The sequence below is a fragment of the Staurois parvus genome, unplaced genomic scaffold, assembly GCF_062004578.1.
Source record: "Staurois parvus isolate SC_StPar_1 unplaced genomic scaffold, SC_StPar_1.0 ptg000496l, whole genome shotgun sequence".
NCBI lineage: Eukaryota > Metazoa > Chordata > Amphibia > Anura > Ranidae > Staurois > Staurois parvus.
This window is the reverse complement of record NW_028318292.1, coordinates 835,606-856,197: the sequence shown is the minus strand read 5'-3', so window position 1 is coordinate 856,197 and position 20,592 is coordinate 835,606. Positions and strand designations below refer to the sequence as shown.

At 47.4% G+C, this 20,592-nt stretch overlaps 1 protein-coding gene across 1 annotated transcript in view; it reads right to left on the bottom strand.

Annotated features, from left to right (window-relative positions):
* Positions 1-4,789: 4,789 nt before the first annotated feature.
* LOC149452121 (uncharacterized) overlaps positions 4,790-20,592 on the bottom strand; it is a 30,190-nt gene continuing 14,387 nt past the window's right edge. The window contains exons 3-7 of the mRNA XM_089689751.1: positions 12,802-12,912; positions 11,867-11,888; positions 10,517-10,551; positions 10,053-10,099; positions 4,790-6,293 (exon numbers count right to left, since the gene is read on the bottom strand). Coding sequence (XP_089545877.1) covers positions 6,168-6,293; positions 10,053-10,099; positions 10,517-10,551; positions 11,867-11,888; positions 12,802-12,912 — 341 coding nt within the window. The 3' untranslated portion in view covers positions 4,790-6,167. The remainder of the gene's footprint in view (positions 6,294-10,052; positions 10,100-10,516; positions 10,552-11,866; positions 11,889-12,801; positions 12,913-20,592) is intronic.

Below are 20,592 nucleotides of genomic sequence, written 5' to 3'. Positions count from 1 at the left end.
GTGCTGGGTATGGTGTGTGCCGTGTACACTGTGCTGGGTATGGTGTGTGGTGTGTACACTGTGCTGGGTATGGTGTGTGCCATGTACACTGTGCTGGGTATGGTGTGTGGTGTGTACACTGTGCTGGGTATGGTGTGTGCCATGTACACTGTGCTGGGTATGGTGTGTGCCATGTACACTGTGCTGGGTATGGTGTGTGGTGTGTACACTGTGCTGGGTATGGTGTGTGGTGTGTACACTGTGCTGGGTATGGTGTGTGCCGTGTACACTGTGCTGGGTATGGTGTGTGCCGTGTACACTGTGCTGGGTATGGTGTGTGCCGTGTACACTGTGCTGGGTATGGTATGTGGTGTGTACACTATGCTGGGTATTGTGTGTGCCGTGTACGCTGTGCTGGGTATTGTGTGTACCGTGTACACTGTGCTGGATATGGTATGTGCTGGGTATGGTATGTGCCGTGTACACTGTGCTGGGTATGGTGTGTGCCGTGTGCACTGTGCTGGGTATGGTGTGTGCCGTGTACACTGTGCTGGGTATGGTGTGTGCCGTGTGCACTGTGCTGGGTATGGTGTGTACACTGTGCTGGGTATGGTGTATGCCGTGTGCACTGTGCTGGGTATGGTGTGTGCAGTGTGCACTGTGCTGGGTATGGTATGTGCCGTGTACACTGTGCTGGGTATGGTATGTGCCGTGTACACTGTGCTGGGTATGGTGTGTGGTGTGTACACTGTGCTGGGTATGGTGTGTGCTGTGTACACTGTGCTGGGTATGATATGTACTTCCTCTACCTCTCTTCCTTGGTCTTCATTCTTTCTATTCGTGGATTCGTTGGGCCGACACATCTGGTGACATCAACCTTTTTGAATATCCGGAATGATTGGATCTGTTCTGTATCTCTCCGTCTCCTGGAAGCCGCGACATCACACTGCGTCTAGTTCCACGTGTAGCAATCTACGTATCACAGCTGATTTCAGCATGACTCCAACCTTTTCTTTTTCTTGGAGTTTCCAACTCTGATGCCCAAACCAAAGCCCAGGGGCCACATGAGGCCTTTTGCTGGTTGCAGTGTGGCCCTGGGGCCCCAGCACTGAGTAGTAGGAGTATTGATTATATGTACCAGCACTCCAGCAGTCATCTCTAGCAGTCTCAGACAACGTCACCATTTCCTGCCACGTGACTGCAGTCTACAGCCCCCCCCCCCTCGTAGTATGTTTGTGGTCACTGACCGTCTTCTCCAAAGTCTTCAGTCTCTGACAGTCTTCTGTAGCACTTCAAGTATTGGGCCGCTGGCCTTTCCACACACATGACCTTTAATGGCCTCCAAGTCTTAGTCCATAGGGTTCAATATTGAGTTGGGCCGGATGGGAATACATGACCTTTTACAGCCCCCCAGTCTTAGTCCGTAGGGTTCAATATGGAGTTGGCCCCGCCCTTTCCACACACATGACCTTTAATGGCCTCCCAGTCTTAGTCCGTAGGGTTCAGTATTGAGTTGGCCCCGCCCTTTCCACACACATGACCTTTAATGGCCCTCCAGTCTTAGTCCGTAAGGTTCAATATTGAGTTGGCCCCGCCCTTTCCACCCACATGACCTTTAATGGCCCCCCAGTCTTAGTCCGTAGGGTTCAATATTGAGTTGGCCCCGCCCTTTGCAGCTATAACAGCTTCAACTCTTCTGGGAAGGCCGTCCACAAGGTTTAGGAGGGTGTCTATGGGAAGGTTGGACCATTCTTCCAGAAGCACATTTGTCAGGTCAGGCACTGATGTCGGGGGAGGAGGCCTGGCTCGCAGTCTCTGCTCTAATTCATCCCAAAGGTGTTCTATGGGGTTGAGGTCAGGACTCTGTGCAGGCCAGTCAAGTTCCTCCACCCCAAACTGGCTCCTCCATGTCTTTATGGACCTTGCTTTGTGCACTGGTGCGCAGTCATGTTGGAACAGGAAGGGGCCATCCCCAAACTCTTCCCACAAAGTTGGGAGCATGAAATTGTCCAAAATGTCGCCTTAAGAGTTCCGTTCACTGGAACTAGGGGGCCAAGCCTAACCCCTGAAAAAACAACCCTGCCCCCCACCATAATACCCCCTCCACCAAACTTTACACTTGGCACAATGCAGTCAGGCAAGTACCGTTCTCTTAGCAACCACCAAACCCAGACATGTCCATCGGATTGCCAGACAGAGAAGCGTGATTGGTCCCTCCAGAGAACACGTCTCCACTGCTCTAGAGTCCAGTGGCAGCGTGCTTTACACCACGGTATCCAACGCTTTGCATTGCACTTGGTGATGGAAGGCTTGGATGCAGCTGCTCGGCCATGGAAACCCATTCCATGGAGCTCTCTGCGCACTGTTGTTGGGCTCATCTGAAGGCCACACCAAGTTTGGAGGTCTTTAGCTATTGACTCTGCAGACAGATGGTGACTTCTGCGCACTGTGCACTTCAGCATGCACTGACCCCGCCCTGTCATGTGACGTGGCCTACCACTTGGTGGCTGAGTTGCTGTTGTTCCCAGTTGCTTCCACTTTGTTATAATCCCACTAACAGTGGAGCGTGGAATATTTAGTAGCCAGGAAATGTCACGGATGGACTTATTGCCTAGGTGGCCACCTATCACGGGACCACGCTTGGAGTCACTGAGCTCCTGAGAGCGACCCATTCTTTCACCAATGTTTGTAGAAGCCGTCTGCCTGCCTAGGGGCTTGATTGTATACACATGTGTCCATGGAGGGGATTGGAGCACCTGAAGCACATGATTGGGAGGGGATTGGAACACCTGAATCACATGATATGGAGGGCGGGGCCAATACTTTTGGCAATATAGTGTATAAGGAATATTATATGGCAGCTTTATGGTGACATCAGAGGCCACAACTACGACCCCCTATACCGCATACATTGGCAACCACTATCAGGTCTTTACCGGTTCCCATGCCGCTACTGGGGAGGTTAGCCATTTCAGCTCCACCCTAAACACACAGCGTGTCACCAGAACAGGAAGTGAAGTGAAATCCTCCCATTGAGACACTTCTACAGCCAGGCCCGAACTGGGACAGAAAATAGGCACGGGCATTTTGGACTGAGCAGCCCTGAGCCTGGGGTCCCTTTCCTCGGAGCCTAGTGGTGGAAGGCCAGGGCCCGTTCGCAAGAGCGACCTTTGCAACCCTGGTAGTTCCACCACTAGTGTAGAAAGAAAGAAAAAAAAATGAAAGGGAGAAAAAGAAAGGAAGAAAGAAAGAGAGAGAGAAAGAGAGAGAGAGAGAGAGAGAGAGAGAGAGAGAAATGAAAGGGAGAAAAAGAAAGAAAGAAAGAAAGAAAGAAAGAAAGAAAGAAAGAAAGAAAGAAAGGGAGGAGGGAAAGAGGGAAAGAAGGAAAGAAAGAAGGAGGGAAAGAAATAGGGAAAGAAGGAAGAAGGGAAAGAAGAAATGAGGGAAAGAAGGAAGGAGGGAAAGAAGGAAGGAGGGAAAGAAGGAAGGAGGGAAAAGAAGGAAAGAAAGAAGGAGGGAAAGAAATAGGGAAAGTAGGAAGAAGGGAAAGAAGGAAAGAGGGAAAGAAGGAAGGAGGGAAAGAAGGAAAGAGGGAAAGAAGGAAGGAGGGAAAGAAGGAAAGGGGAAAAGAAGGAAAGAAAGAAGGAGGGAAAGAAATAGGGAAAGAAGGAAGAAGGGAAAGAAGGAAGGAGGGAAAGAAGGAAGGAGGGGAAGAAAGAGGAAAAGAAAGAAGGAGGGAAAGAGGGAAAGAAGAAAGAAGGGAAAGAAGGAAAGAGTTAAAGGAGGAAGAAGGGAAAGAAGGAAAGAGGGAAAGAAAGAGGGAAAGTAGGAAAGAGGAAAAGGAAGAAAGAAGGGAAAGAAAGAAGAAGGGAAAGAAAGATAGAAAATAGACTGACAAGGCTGGCGGGGAGTGTGGGCGGGGCAGACACAGGAGGAGGAGGGGCAGAACCAGCTATCTCTCCTCTCCCGTCTGTGGTGGGCGGGGAATTGTGAGCACTGGGGGCAGAATACACTGACAGAGCCCCCACAGCCTGCATTAGATGGGGGAGGGGGCACGTGGCCGTGGGGAGAGCATACAGGAGCCCATGGCATGCAGGAGATGGCTAGAAGGGACGGCCGGGTGGCACATAGAGGAATTGAGAAATGCACGGTCCGGTTTCTCTATGTGCCACCCGGCCTCCCCTCCTCTCCCGGTGGCCCCGGCCCACCAGGCAAATGGCCGGTGTGCCCTATGGCCAGTCCAGGCCTGCCTGCGGGGATAGTGCTCTAGGCTGGTGCGCCCTTTCTCTTTTCTTTGATCTTTTGCAGTATTGCTGGACTTCCCCGGTCCTAGGAGGACAGCAAGGCCTCAATATCCCTGGATGTGGGTTCATAGGTCATTCCATCCATCACACCCATGCACAGGAGTAATTGTATCATTTTGCTACCAACCAAAGCATACCCAGCGCAGTTTAATTCCCAGCTGGGACACTATCTGCATGGAGTTCGCATGTTCTTATTGTGCTTGCATGGGTTCCCTCTGGGTACTCCGGTTTCCTTCCACACTTCAAAGACATGGTGATAGGTTAATTGGTTCATCTGTAAATTGGTCCTAATGTGTGTATGCATGTTGAATGGGGGCCTTAGTCTGTAAGCTCCTCGGGGGCGGGGACTGATGTGAATGTACAATATATGTACAGTGCTGTGTAAATTGTGGGCACCATATAAATACCTGTAATAAAAATGAAAGTGAGTATGACTGGAGGCAAATATTGGAAATGCTTTATGTACGATTGAGTATTGATGTACATTATTGGAAGGATTTCAGTCGTTTTCAACATCATCAATTTATTAGGAACCATTGAGTACATTTAAAATGTTACTAATATATGAACCCGATGTCTGTATCTCTATGTACTTCCCACAGCCAAGTCCAACAAGGATGTACTGTACAATGTTGTCACTCTAACATGTTTCAGGCTCTGGGAGATTGGGAGTTATTTGGTACCAAGAGGGAGTTGATGTCACCTTATCGGTGGTGTAAATGCTTCTTTATGGCCCAGTGAACATTGGGGGGGAGGGGGTGGTCATAGAATGTGGTGGAATTGCAGACTCTGAACAGCAGGGATTTTTTCTCACAAAATCCCCCAGCAGCAACAACAGATTCATGCAGCAACAATGGACCCCCTAAAACAAAATAGCACCCCAGCAACAAAAGACCCCCCTCAGCAACAACAGATTCCTCCAGCAACAATGGATCCCATAAAACAAAGTACCACCCCAGCAACAAAAGACCCCCCTCAGCAACAACAGATTCCTCCAGCAACAATGGATCCCATAAAACAAAATACCACCCCAGCAACAATAGATCCCCAGCAGCAACAGCAGTTTCCTCAAGCAACAATGGACCCCCTAAAACAAAATACCACCCCAGCAGCAAAAGACCCCCTCAGCAACAACAGACTCCTCCAGCAACAATGGACCCCCTAAACAAAATATCACCCCAGCAACAATAGATCCCCAGCAGCAACAACAGATTCCTCCATCAACAATGGACCCCCTAAAGCAAAATAGATCCCCAGCAACAACAAACTTCCCAGCAGCCAGCATCAATAGACTCTCCTACAGCCAGCAACAATAGACCCCTCCCTCAACAGTAGATCCTTTGCAGCAACAACTGACCCCCATTAACAATAGATCCCCCACAAGCAACAGCAGACCTTCCCAGAAACATTAGGCCACCACACAAAAACAGACCCCCTTCAGTGACAATAGACCCACCCAGCAACCAGCAATGATAGATCCTCCGGCACAGCCCAGCACCCCTTTCCATTAAATCCATTCAGTGCTGGAGGTGCCGGACCTGCATTCCCCCTGCTGAACAGTGATGACACCCTCTGATTGAACAGCATTGTACGTGTCTGTCACCCCTGCTATGACCTCTTTCCCAGAGAATCTCGAGAAGCAAATTTCTTGCAGATATACAGAAAATCAGTTTATTTGAAATGCATGTCATACAGAGTGACAGCCAGCTCCTCTCACCGATCCCCCAGGTATGACCATAGATCTATCAATATATATTACCGGCCATATGATATAAAATGGACCCGTCCTACAAGTTTATATTTTCTGGTGAATTATCAGTCTGTTTAGAGGCGATATCCGCTGCACAGAAGAATGGTATCACGTCTGTGGTGTCAGATCTTCCTCTATGGTATGACACTGTATAGATTCATCTCCTGATAACACGGGGAAGCCGGGGTCCTCCGGATGTCTTTGTGCTGGAAGTCTGTATAGTGCTGGTTCTCCATACTGTACAGGCAATTGTTCGGGCGCTAAAAGTAAGAAAGAGGCGACAAAATGGCGTCACAGGATGGAGGGACTCGATATTCCCATCACTCTTCTCATCAGTCACAGATTACATTTAGAAATCTTCAATAACCAATCATATGTTTCCTTTTATCTCCTGCCTGCCACTGGAGGAATGACAGTTGGAATCTGATTGATCGGAGAGGATACCCTCCGGAGAACTCGATAAAGATACACATTGTGGATGACCAACATTGACGGGACACAACGACTCACATTGACACCGACCAGACACAATGATTGGTGATGACAGGACACAGAAGAACTAAGTAGGCCATAGACGGGTCATTTATCGGCCGATAAACGAAAAATCGGTCGTTGCCGCCAGGGGCGGACTGACTATTTGGAAACTTGGGCACTACCCGAGGGCCCTGGGTCAGTAGGGGGCCCCATGAGATGCCCCTGGTACCTTTTTTCATAGGCTTTTTTTAGTTTGGGCAAGGACACAGGGGCCCCATGATCCCCTATTGCCCGGGGGCCCCATGAGTTGTCAGTCCGCCCTTGGTTGCCGCCATGGATGCCGCCACCAATGTGACAGCAAAACGTACAGGGTTGTATTTTTTTTCCCCCCTGAATCCTTCCTACGAACTGGAAGTCCAGTCCTAGCTATTATATTCTTGCGGTTGCAACAAATGTATCCATTTGTATCCAAATAAAAACATTATGTTTTATTTGGATACAAATGGATACATTTGTTGCAACCACAAGACTTTTTCATATAAAATATAATAGCGGACTGGACTTCCAGTTTGTAGGAAAGATTCAAGGGGAAATTTTCCAACATGACCGATAAAATGACTAACAGTGCAAAAATCGGCCGATTTTTGACCTGTCACTGGCCGGCATTACACTGACTGGACACTATGGGGGGGGGGGGGGGGGGGTGCAAAATCTGGTGCAGCTGTGTATGGTAACCATCCGCTTCGAACTTCAGCTAACACCTGGAAGCTGATTGGTTTCCATGCAGAGCTGCACCAGTTTTTGCACTCTTCAGTTTTGGCAAATAACTAAACACCATCCCACCACCTTGCAGTATTGCTGTGGCCCCCGGCAGGGGTGTATTTACCACAAGGCAAACAAGGCATGTGCCTGGGGTGGCATTTTTTAGGGGGCAGCACTTCTCCCCCAGAAGAAGGGACATATTCGGCATGGGGACTAGGTGAGATCCAAGAGAGGCTGCGGGCTGCTTGATGGTGTATGGAGAGCCCGATTGTCGTTCCCAGGGAAGTCCAGAGCTGTGAAGGTGAGTGTCTTTCTCTCTGTCCCATGGAGGGGGAGGTGGGGGGGTGTCAGTGGAAGGCTCTCTCCGGTGGGGGATGGGGTGTTGTTGGTCACTGTCAGGCTCTCTCCGTGGGAGAAGGGGGTGTTGGTTGTTGTCAGGCTCTCTCCATGGGGGGTGTTTGGTGTTGGTTGCTGTCAGGCTCTCTCCGTGGGGGGTGCTTGGTGTTGGTTGCTGTCAGGCTGTCTCCGTGGGGGGTGTTTGGTGTTGGTTGCTGTCAGGCTGCCTCCGTGGGAGGGGGGGTGTTTGGTGTTGGTTGATGTCAGGCTGTCTCCGCGGGAGGGGGGGGTGGTGTTTGGTGTTGGTGGGTGTCAGGCTCTCTCTGCCGGGATGTCCGATTTTTGTGTCGCCTAGGGCAGCACAAAACCTAAATACACCAGTGGCCCCGGGGCCTAATGTTGAAGGAATGTCATGTGTCTGTTGGTTACTCACCCATCTTCTCGCTCACCCTCGTCTATAGCACTAAATGGCACCAAATGATAGCCCTCTTCTGCCCTCTGCTTGACTTCAGATGTATCATCTCCTAAACTCCCAGAATGCACCCAGGGCATACGTGGAGAGCAGGCAGTGCAGTGCGGTAGGGACCAACAGACAGGGAGACGTCAAGCAGGATGGTGGCCAGGCCTGACCTTGTATTACCCACAGCAAGATGGCTTCCAACATCTTTGAGATCCTGACCATGAGAATACCAACCATGAAATTTTAATTCAACAACATGGCATCCAACATATGTGAGATACTGGCCATGATGAGAATACAACCAACATGAAGGCTTCAATACCACAACATGGCATCCAACATATGTGAGATACTGGCCATGATGAGAATACAACCAACATGAAGGCTTCAATACCACAACATGGCATCCAACATATGTGAAATACTGGCCATGATGAGAATACAACCAACACGTAGGCTTCAATACCACAACATGGCATCCAACATATGTGAGATACTGGCCATGATGAGAATACAACCAACATGAAGGCTTCAATACCACAACATGGCATCCAACATATGTGAAATACTGGCCATGATGAGAATCCAGCCAACACGTAGGCTTCAATACCACAACATGGCATCCAACATATGTGAGATACTGGCCATGATGAGATTACAACCAACATGAAGGCTTCAATACCACAACATGGCATCCAACATATGTGAAATACTGGCCATGATGAGAATCCAGCCAACACGTAGGCTTCAATACCACAACATGGCATCCAACATATGTGAGATACTGGCCATGATGAGATTACAACCAACACTTAGACTTCAATACCACAACATGGCATCCAACATATGTGAGATACTGGGCATGATGAGAATAAAACCAACACTTAGACTTCAATACCACAACATGGCATCCAACATATGTGAGATACTGGCCATGATGAGATTACAACCAACACATAGGCTTCAGTACCACAGCATGGCATCCAACATATGTGAAATACTGGCCATGATGAGAATACAACCAACACTGAGGTTTCCATACAACAACATGGCATCCAACATATGTGAGATACTGGCCATGATGAGATTACAACCAACACTTAGACTTCAATACCACAACATGGCATCCAACATATGTGAGATACTGGCCATGATGAGATTACAACCAACACTAGGCTTCAATACCACAACATTGTATCCAACATATGTGAGATACTGGACATGGTGAGAATACAACCAACACTGAGGCTTCAATACCACAACATGGCAACCAACATATGTGAGATAGTGGCCATGATGACAATCCAACCAACACTGAGGCTTCAATACCACAACATGGCATCCAACATATGTGAGATACTGGCCATGATGAGAATACAACCAACACGTAGGCTTCAATACCACAACATGGCATCCAACATATGTGAGATACTGGCCATGATGAGAATATACAACCAACACTGAGGCTTCAATACCACAACATGGCATCCAACATATGTGAGATACTGGCCATGATGAGAATATACAACCAACACTGAGGCTTCAATACCACAGCATGGCATCCAACATGTGTGATACTGGCCATGATCAGAATACAACCAACACTTAGGTTTCAATACCACAGCATGGCATCCAACATATGGGAGATACTGGCCATGACGAGAATACAACCAACACTGAGGCTTCAATACCACAACATGGCATCCAACATCTTTGAGAACCTGGCCAGGATAATACCAACAAGGATCAATGCTGAGGGTTTAATGCAGCAACATGGCATCCAACATATTTGAGATCCTGACCGGGACGATCATACAAAACCAGTATGGAGCTTCAATACTGCAACATGGCATCCAACAAGGGTGATACTAATACCAACCCACATTGAGGCTTCATTACTTCAATATGTCATCCAACATCTGTGAGACCATAATGGTGCTACTAATACCAACCAACACTGAGGGTTCCATACAGCAAGAAGTCTTACCGGCTCCTCTGGTGGTGTGGATCTGGCGTGAGCTGCATCTGCGGGTCCTAGTACAGAAAAGGAAGATATGGTGGAATCATCTATAGGAATAGTTGAATTAAGACGTATTTATGACATAGCTGCATATATGGAGCTGGGAAATGGAATGTCAGATCACAGAACATTATAACCATCTTCCTTCAGAGAATTCGAATGTCGATGACATTTGGCTTGATTTACTAAGGGCCAATAGACACTTTGCAGGTGCAGTTGCTCCAGAGCTTAGTAAATGAGCAGAAGCTTTGCCGACTTTCATCATCCAATCATTTTTTATCTGTAGTTGGGAAGTCTAAGAGTCTAAGAGTTATGGAATAAATGTTGCTGGATGAGATATGTACTACAGCACCCAGCCCAGAATGTCTCCATTCATGAACAGTACACGTTTCTCATATATAATAATAATATTAATAGAAATAATTTCTTACTTTGTGCCATGAAGTCGGTGTAGACGATCGGACCGCTGCAATACAATATGAGGCATTATTAACCTGAGTCACAGGTATGGAGGTCAGGTTTTGTGTACATTAGAGTCTTTAAAACAGCTTTTATCAACCTTTTTATCTCAAAGGAACCCCAAACTTTACCTCAAAGTGGTCACTGGAAAGAATGTCCCTTACATTGGGGGTCAGTGGAAAGAATGTCCCTTACATTGGGGGTCAGTGGGAAGAATGTCCCTTACATTGGGGGTCAGTGGGAAGAATGTCCCTTACATTGGTGGTCAGTGGGAAGAATGCCCCTTACATTGGTGGTCAGTGGGAAGAATGCCCCTTACATTGGTGGTCAGTGGGAAGAATGCCCCTTACATTGGGGGTCAGAGGGAAGAATATCCCTTACATTGGGTCAGTGGGAAGAATGTCCCTTACATTGGTGGTCAGTGGGAAGAATGCCCCTTACATTGGGGGTCAGTGGGAAGAATGTCCCTTACATTGGGGGTCAGTGGGAAGAATGCCCCTTACATTGGTGGTCAGTGGGAAGAATGTCCCTTACATTGGTGGTCAGTGGGAAGAATGTCCCTTACATTAGGGGTCAGTGGGAAGAATGTCCCTTACATTGGTGATCAGTGGGAAGAATGTCCCTTACATTGGTGGTCAGTGGGAAGAATGTCCCTTACATTGGTGGTCAGTGGGAAGAATGCCCCTTACATTGGGGGTCAGTGGGAAGAATTTCCCCTTACATTGGGGGTCAGTGGGAAGAATGCCCCTTACATTGGTGGTCAGTGGGAAGAATGCCCCTTACATTGGGGGTCAGTGGGAAGAATGCCCCTTACATTGGTGGTCAGTGGGAAGAATGCCCCTTATCTTGTTGGTCAGAATGGCACCCTTAGAATTGCCATACACCCTACAATCTTTATAATCTCATTTAAATCTACTGGCAAGCACATAGTGCAAGGATCTCCTTGGTTGGATAAACGATTGATTGGATAGATTAGGCAGGTCCCCATGTTGAATAGTTTTGATAAATCTAAAACTGATTGTATGAAGATGCTAAATTCAGATTGTAACCTGTATGGTCAGCCTTACTGACAGCTAAAAGGAATATTGGTGCCATGCTTCTGATTGTGTCCAGTGGCATTGGCCCCAGAACTATGCAGGTACCAGGAGGTCCATCAGCCAGAGCTCAAGGAACCCCTAGCAAACTCTGGAGGAACCCTAAAATTCCAAGAAACCCTGGTGGAGAGATTCTGGTCCAAAGTGTCCGTTTTGGGTGGAATCTGGGGAATTACACAAGAGCATAGGTTCTAATATACATAATATAGGAAGAAAGGAAGAACTTACACATCATGGGCGCAGGAGGACGCTGCGAAGAGAGGAAGGCACAGTGTTAAAGAATATGAATATCCGCTGCATCTCCTATATATTACATAGAATACAGACCCCCAGTAGGGTATATAGGTTTTGTGCTGCCCTAGGCAACACAAAAATCGCCCCCCCCCCCCCCAGAGAGCCTGACACCAACCAATAACACCACCCCACAGATAGGGAGCCTGACATTGACCAACAACACCCCTGTCCCCCCCCCGCCACCCAAGAGAGCCTTCCAATATCATCCCCTCCATCAGCGAGAGAGAGACCTTCACAGCTCTAGTCATCCCCAGGAACAAGAGTCAGGCTCTACATACACCATCAAGAAGCCCGCAGCCTCTCTAGGATCCCACCCGGTCCCCATGCCGCATGTGTCACTTCTTCTACCCCTTCTTCCGGGAGACGGTGCTGCCCCCGTGAAAAATGCCACCCTAGGCAAATGCCTCGTTTGCCTTGTGGTAAATACACCCCTGCAGACCCCCTCATATATGTACAATGGCCCCTCTGTGACCATCCACCTGTCCATACATTGAAGACATGAGGAGCTGCTATACCCTACAGTATATATACTATATAGAATACAGACACCCCCTCATTTGTATACAATGACCCCACTGTGACCATCTACCTCTCTGGATACAATAGGCAGGGAACATGAGAAGCTGTTATGTCCTGTATATACTATTTAGAATACAGACCCCCCCCCCATATATCTACAATGACCCTACGTGTCTGTAAACAGAAGACATGGAACCTAAGAAGCTGTTATATCCTCTATATACTATAAAGAATACAGACCCCCCCCACCCCCAATAAATCCACAATGATGTATGATTGGGCAGATACAAATTCCTACCATCATATGAAATTGTCGTCCTGAGAAGACTCCAGTCACTGGTAGTACCCACCTTTTTTGGTGTACATATAATATACAATGGCGGACAAGACCACCAAGAGGAGGACACCAATGGTTGCTCCAACATAGATGTGCCAAGACTTGTCAGTTCCATCTGTAGCTCCTGAAAGCAATTATAAAAATGGTTTATTTTATATTTTTAAAGACAATCAAAATGAATCAAGTAATTAACCTCACAGACAGTCCAGAAACACACACAAAGGCCTCTTTCACATGAACTTTCCAAACCCGTTTTTCCGTTGGACCCGATCGGAACCTCCATTCTCCTCTATGGAGTGGAGGGTGTAAACAGACGTGTCCATTTACACCCGCCGACATCCGATCCGATCCACTAAAGGAACGGATGGGGATCCAATTCCTCTTCTGTCTGTTGGATCGGGTCGGATGGAAATCGACTGTTTTCATCTGACCGCCCATTGAGGAGAGCGAGCTGCTCTGTGTCTGTTTTGCTGCACACAGACCTGTCATCCGCTTGCTCAGCAGAGATCAGCGGAGAGAACCCGCGGAGCAAACGGATCCGCTAAACAGGTCCACCCCGTGTGAAAACAAAAGGGATAACAGGCACATGGTGTGGCAGTCCATGTATGTTTGATGAGTTCCAAATGGGCAGTGGTGAAGGGGTGAAGGTAGTCCAGTAGGCACTAAGGGCAAGCTGTGTAGGAGTGAAGCATAACTCTGCAGAAGGGAAAACAAAGAAACATGGCGCCTCTAAGTGTGTACTGTGAAGGTATTTAATAAAAAGATAAGTAGTAACTCACATCTTAGAATATAAAAACAGGTTCATGGGTGAGAGGGTGAGACGTCTGTAGCCAGATGTTGTTGTGTGTCTGATCCAGAGAGGAGATCGATTGAGTCCGCCAGCAGGTGGTGCTGTGCATGTGCAACATGGATGGTAAGGCTGGTGGAATCTCCAAGGTGTCTGCCAGCAGATGGTGCCGTGCATATGCAGCATGGATGGTGGAGCCTGGCAGAGTCTCCAAGATGTCCTGGATCAGCACATGTGGCGTCTGACATCAACAAAATGCGACGCGTTTCTGAGCATGTGCAGGATGAGATGAGTCCATGCGCGCCCTTTCATCAGGGTATTGGCTGTACAACCACCATTTCCGATTCCAGTGATATATACACTATATTGCCAGAAGTATCGGGCCGCCGGCCTTTTCATGCACATGAACTTTGATGGCCTCCCAGTCTCAGTCCGTAGGGTTCAATATTGAGTTGGCCAGCTTCAACTCTTCTGGGAAGGCCGTCCACAAGGTTTAGGAGGGTGTCTATGGGAAGGTTGGACCATTCTTCCAGAAGCACATTTGTCAGGTCAGGCACTGATGTTGGGGGAGGAGGCCTGGCTCGCAGTCTCCACTCTAATTCATCCCAAAGGTGTTCTATGGGGTTGAGGTCAGGACTCTGTGCAGGCCAGTCAAGTTCCTCCACCCCAAACTGGCTCCTCCATGTCTTTATGGACCTTGCTTTGTGCACTGGTGTGCAGTCATGTTGGCAAAGGAAGGGGCCATCCCCAAACTCTTTCCACAAAGTTGGGAGCATGAAATTGTCCAAAATGTCATCCCTTCACTGGAACTAGGGGGCCAAGCCCAACCCCTGAAACACAACCCCACACCATAATCCCCCCTCCACCAAACTTTACACTTGGCACAATGCAGTCAGGCAAGTATCATTCTCCTGGCAACCGCAAAACCCAGACATGTCCATCAAATCACCAGACGGAGAGGAGTGATTGATCACTCCAGAGAACATGTCCCCACTGCTCTAGAGTCCAGTGGCGGCGTGCTTTACACCACTGCATCCGATGCTTTGCATTGCACTTGGAGGCTTGGATGCAGCTGCTCGGCTTTCCATGAAGCTCTCTACGCACTGTTGTTGGGCTCATGTGAAGGCCACACCAAGTTTGGAGGTCTTTAGCTATTGACTCTGCAGACAGTTGGCGACTTCTGCGCACTGTGCGCTTCAGCATGCGCTGACCCCGCCCTGTCATGTGACGTGGCCTACCACTTGGTGGCTGAGTGGCTGTTGTTCCCAGTTGCTTCCACTTTGTTATAATCCCACTAACAGTTGAGCGTGGAATATTTAGTAGCCAGGAAATGTCACGGATGGACTTATTGCCTAGGTGGCCACCTATCACGGGACCACGCTTGGAGTCACTGAGCTCCTGAGAGCGACCCATTCTTTCACCAATGTTTGTAGAAGCCGTCTGCATGCCTAGGGGCTGATTGTATACACCTGTGTCCATGGAGGGGATTGGAACACCTGAATCACATGATTTGGAGGGGATTGGAATACCTGAACCACATGATTGGGAGGGCTGGCCCAATATGTTTGGCATTATATATATACATAATTAGGGCATGAAATAGAATTACCAAAGCATTATAGGTTATTTAAAGGTAAAACACAGTTTTTTGTGTCTTTGTTTAAAACTTCAGATGGGGGCCATATGGCGGGATGATCACTGCTTTGAAAAGGGAGGGGTTGCAGCATTAGAAGGGGAGGAGTTACAGCTCTTACTCCTTCAGTTATTGATGGACAGTTTAGTTATTGTTTAGTTAGTAGCTATTCTAAACAATGGACTTTTGACATCATAGACCCAAAGCAGAGCCTGGAAAATGTGAATGGGGAACCAAGGCCCCACCTGCTGGCCGGATAGACAATTACCACAATATTTACATACAAAATATCTGATTTACCTTATTAAACAAATAATTCTGTCATGTTTTAGTCCTACAATATCTTGGTTCAACGTAATAATAAGGGAAATACAAATGTACAAAATCACAATGTATTCCCGTGATGGAACGTTTGTACAATGAGTCATTCAGTGTATTTCTAAAAATGCGTTCTGTTATGTTACCCCTTTCATTTCCTTCTCTACACAAAGCATGTCACCTAAACATTTACTTTTTATTAGGTTTTCAAAGGTTGTGTTCTCTGCTTTGTCCCCACATGAAGAATATGAACCAGCGAAAGAGGAAACGTATAACGAAAAACAAAACTTCACACAGGAAACAAACAACAAACTGCATCTCCTTAGATTAGAAATAAGTGCAACCTGAAACCTATAAGGTGTAAGATGTAATGATCGGGACCCCCATACCTCCTGTCCTCTATCAGATGTAATGATCGGGACCCCCATACCTCCTGTCCTCTATCAGATGTAATGATCGGGACCCTCATACCTCCTGTCCTCTATTAGATGTAATGATCGGGACCCTCATACCTCCTGTCCTCTATTAGATGTAATGATCAGGACCCTCATACCTCCTGTCCTCTATTAGATGTAATGATCGGGACCCTCATACCTCCTGTTCTCTATCAGATGTAATGATCGGGACCCTCATACCTCCTGTCCTCTATTAGATGTAATGATCGGGACCCTCATACCTCCTGTCCTCTATCAGATGTAATGACGAGGACCCTCATACCTCCTGTCCTCTATTAGATGTAATGACGAGGACCCTCATACCTCCTGTCCTCTATTAGATGTAATGATCGGGACCCTCATACCTCCTGTCCTCTATTAGATGTAATGATCAGGACCCTCATACCTCCTGTCCTCTATCAGATGTAATGATCGGGACCCTCATACCTCCTGTCCTCTATTAGATGTAATGATCGGGACCCTCATACCTCCTGTCCTCTATCAGATGTAATGACGAGGACCCTCATACCTCCTGTCCTCTATCAGATGTAATGACGAGGACCCTCATACCTCCTGTCCTCTGTTAGATGTAATGATCGGGACCCTCATACCTCCTGTCCTCTATTAGATGTAATGATCGGGACCCTCATACCTCCTGTCCTCTGTTAGATGTAATGATCGGGACCCTCATACCTCCTGTCCTCTATTAGATGTAATGATCGGGACCCTCATACCTCCTGTCCTCTATTAGATGTAATGATCGGGACCCTCATACCTCCTGTCCTCTATCAGATGTAATGATCGGGACCCTCATACCTCCTGTCCTCTATCAGATGTAATGATCGGGACCCTCATACCTCCTGTCCTCTATCAGTTGTAATGATCGGGACCCTCATACCTCCTGTCCTCTATCAGATGTAATGATCGGGACCCTCATACCTCCTGTCCTCTATCAGATGTAATAATCGGGACCCTCATACCTCCTGTCCTCTATTAGATGTAATGATCGGGACCCTCATACCTCCTGTCCTCTATTAGATGTAATGATCGGGACCCTCATACCTCCTGTCCTCTATTAGATGTAATGATCGGGACCCTCATACCTCCTGTCCTCTATTAGATGTAATGTTTAGGACCCTCATACCTCCTGTCCTCTATTAGATGTAATGATCGGGACCCTCATACCTCCTGTCCTCTATTAGATGGTATGATCGGGACCCTCATACCTCCTGTCCTCTATCAGATGTAATGATCGGGACCCTCATACCTCCTGTCCTCTATTAGATGACGTAATGATCAGGACCCTCATACCTCCTGTCCTCTATTAGATGTAATGATCGGGACCCTCATACCTCCTGTCCTCTATCAGATGTAATGATCGGGACCCTCATACCTCCTGTCCTCTATTAGATGACGTAATGATCGGGACCCTCATACCTCCTGTCCTCTATTAGATGTAATGATCGGGACCCTCATACCTCCTGTCCTCTATTAGATGTAATGATCGGGACCCTCATACCTCCTGTCCTCTATTAGATGTAATGATCGGGACCCTCATACCTCCTGTCCTCTATTAGATGTAATGATCGGGACCCTCATACCTCCTGTCCTCTATTAGATGTAATGATCGGGACCCTCATACCTCCTGTGCTCTATCAGATGTAATGATCGGGACCCTCATACCTTCTGTCCTCTATGAGATGTAATGATCTGGACCCTCATACCTCCTGTCCTCTATCAGATGTAATGATCGGGACCCTCATACCTCCTGTCCTCTATCAGATGTAATGATCGGGACCCTCATACCTCCTGTCCTCTATCAGATGTAATGATCGGGACCCTCATACCTCCTGTCCTCTATTAGATGTAATGATCGGGACCCTCATACCTCCTGTCCTCTATTAGATGTAATGATCGGGACCCTCATACCTCCTGTCCTCTGTTAGATGTAATGATCAGGACCCTCATACCTCCTGTCCTCTATGAGACGTAATGATCAGGACCCTCATACCTCCTGTCCTCTATCAGATGTAATGATCGGGACCCTCATACCTCCTGTCCTCTATTAGATGTAATGATTGGGACCCTCATACCTCCTGTCCTCTATTAGATGACGTAATGATCAGGACCCTCATACCTCCTGTCCTCTATGAGATGTAATGATCAGGACCTTCATACCTCCTGTCCTCTATTAGATGTAATGATCGGGACCCTCATACCTCCTGTCCTCTATTAGATGTAATGATCGGGACCTTCATACCTCCTGTCCTCTATTAGATGTAATTATCGGGACCCTCATACCTCCTGTCCTCTATGAGATGTAATGATCAGGACCCTCATACCTCCTGTCCTCTATCAGATGTAATGATCGGGACCCTCATACCTCCTGTCCTCTATTAGATGTAATGATTGGGACCCTCATACCTCCTGTCCTCTATTAGATGACGTAATGATCAGGACCCTCATACCTCCTGTCCTCTATGAGATGTAATGATCAGGACCTTCATACCTCCTGTCCTCTATTAGATGTAATGATCGGGACCCTCATACCTCCTGTCCTCTATTAGATGTAATGATCGGGACCTTCATACCTCCTGTCCTCTATTAGATGTAATTATCGGGACCCTCATACCTCCTGTCCTCTATGAGATGTAATGATCAGGACCCTCATACCTCCTGTCCTCTATTAGATGTAATGATCGGGACCCTCATACCTCCTTCCCTATAATAGATCTAATGGTCAGGACCCTCATACCTCCTTCCCTATAATAGATCTAATGGTCAGGATCCTCATACCTCACAGCCCGCTTCTTCAGGGAGACAAAGTCTCATTAGGTCCAAACACAAATGAAAGAGGTCCCTCAATCAAGAATATTATTGTTAGCCAGCTAGCTGGCTACCCTGGAGAGGACTGGCTACCCTGGAGAGGACTGATAGTATTGTTGCTGTCAGATGAAGGAGTGTCCCTCTCTGTTATCAGAGATATCTTGTCTATCTGGAACTTTTTGCTTGGAGCCTTTTGGACTATACAAGTTCCGCTTTGGACCATACAAGTAACCTGGTTACTGTGCTTCCTACTATGGATTGGTAACTTTATCTAGCTGGCGGACATCAATACTCTTGATTGAGGGGCCTCTTCCATTTGTGTTTGGACCTAATGCTCATGCTTTTCATTGGCCTTGCACAGAGTCCCTGATGTTACCAATGGAATTACCTGCTTTGTCTCCCTGAAGAAGCGGGCTGCGTCCCGTGAAACGTGTCAGAGAAACAAAGTATCAACTTGGAATGATTATGCCAGTTATGATATTTATGCTCTCAAAGGCCAGATTTTGTAATGTTCTTTGTCAATTATGTTAGTTATAAGAATTTTATGCCTTTTAAGAGTAATGCATGTGTTTACATGATATTTCTCCGTCACCACAATTGTGGTTTAATTTTACTACTAAAGTCCACTAAATATGTCACATTTACCAGCCCTTCCTTTTCTGAATGAACACAATAAGTGATTGGTACCAATCACTCGTGGTGTTCATTCAAAACTGAAGCATAGTAATCTGTGTCAGGTTGGCTGTATGGGGCCCCGTGGTTTCTAACAGCAGCCCTATTGGAGACTAAGCTGTTGTAGATGCTATTCGGCCAAATGTCCTCTTTAGTTTTCTGTCACAACATAATGTATTTTGTATCTGATGTAGGGGACTGTGACAGACCCACCCGGGACAGGAGCTTTTGGAGGGGACTTCAGGCTAGCCTCTTGCCTACTGACCATGACCCTGGCATCTGAGGGGCTGTAGTCTTTGGTGGATGCCTGGGGGGGACCTTTGGAGTAGTTTACTTCAGAAAATGTGACAGAACGCCTGTCACCCTGATTGCGTGACTCTGTCAGACAACCACTTCCTCGCCACTGGGACACAGGGCCAAGAAATTATAGCCGGATATTGCACCCAAGACTAGATGAAACCAGCTTTGATGCCAACACTGGAACTACTTTATTGAACAGAAATCACCGGTTTTATACACTTCAGGAATAGGGGCAGTCCCCACATGAACAATAACCACAAATATTATATATTAGGATAAACAGCCCACACAGTTTAGATAATGAGGTGAAGCTGACAGCAGACTAATCTCATCATACAAGAGCCTCCAAGAGGATTTACCAACAGACAAACAATAGGTGACTCAGTTAACAATAGAATGCACACCTAGGAGGCACACAATGGGAGACAGTAGACCCAGGACACCTTAATAAACAGATTGGAGTCCTCACATCAGGTTTGTTTTGAGCTGATTATATTAACCTCTGCTCTGAGTCTAGGAGGTGGGGGTTGAAGCAGTCAATGCTGATTTGGGCACAGAGACCTTAAATCTGTATCCTGGTCCTCCAGTTCTCAGAGTCTGTGTGTTTCGGGCAGACATGGACTTGAATCCGAAGTAAACTACTCTAAAGGTCCCCTCAGGCAACCACCAAAGAACAGAGCCCCCTCAGATGCCAGTGTCCATGGTCAGTAGGCAAGAGGCTAGCCTGCAGTCCCCTCCACAAGCCCCTGTTCTGGTTGGGTCTGTCTAAGGGACCTTTCCTATGTCATGGTCGTACGATGCTGTAATTGCATTGATCTATGTCTGACTTTGAAT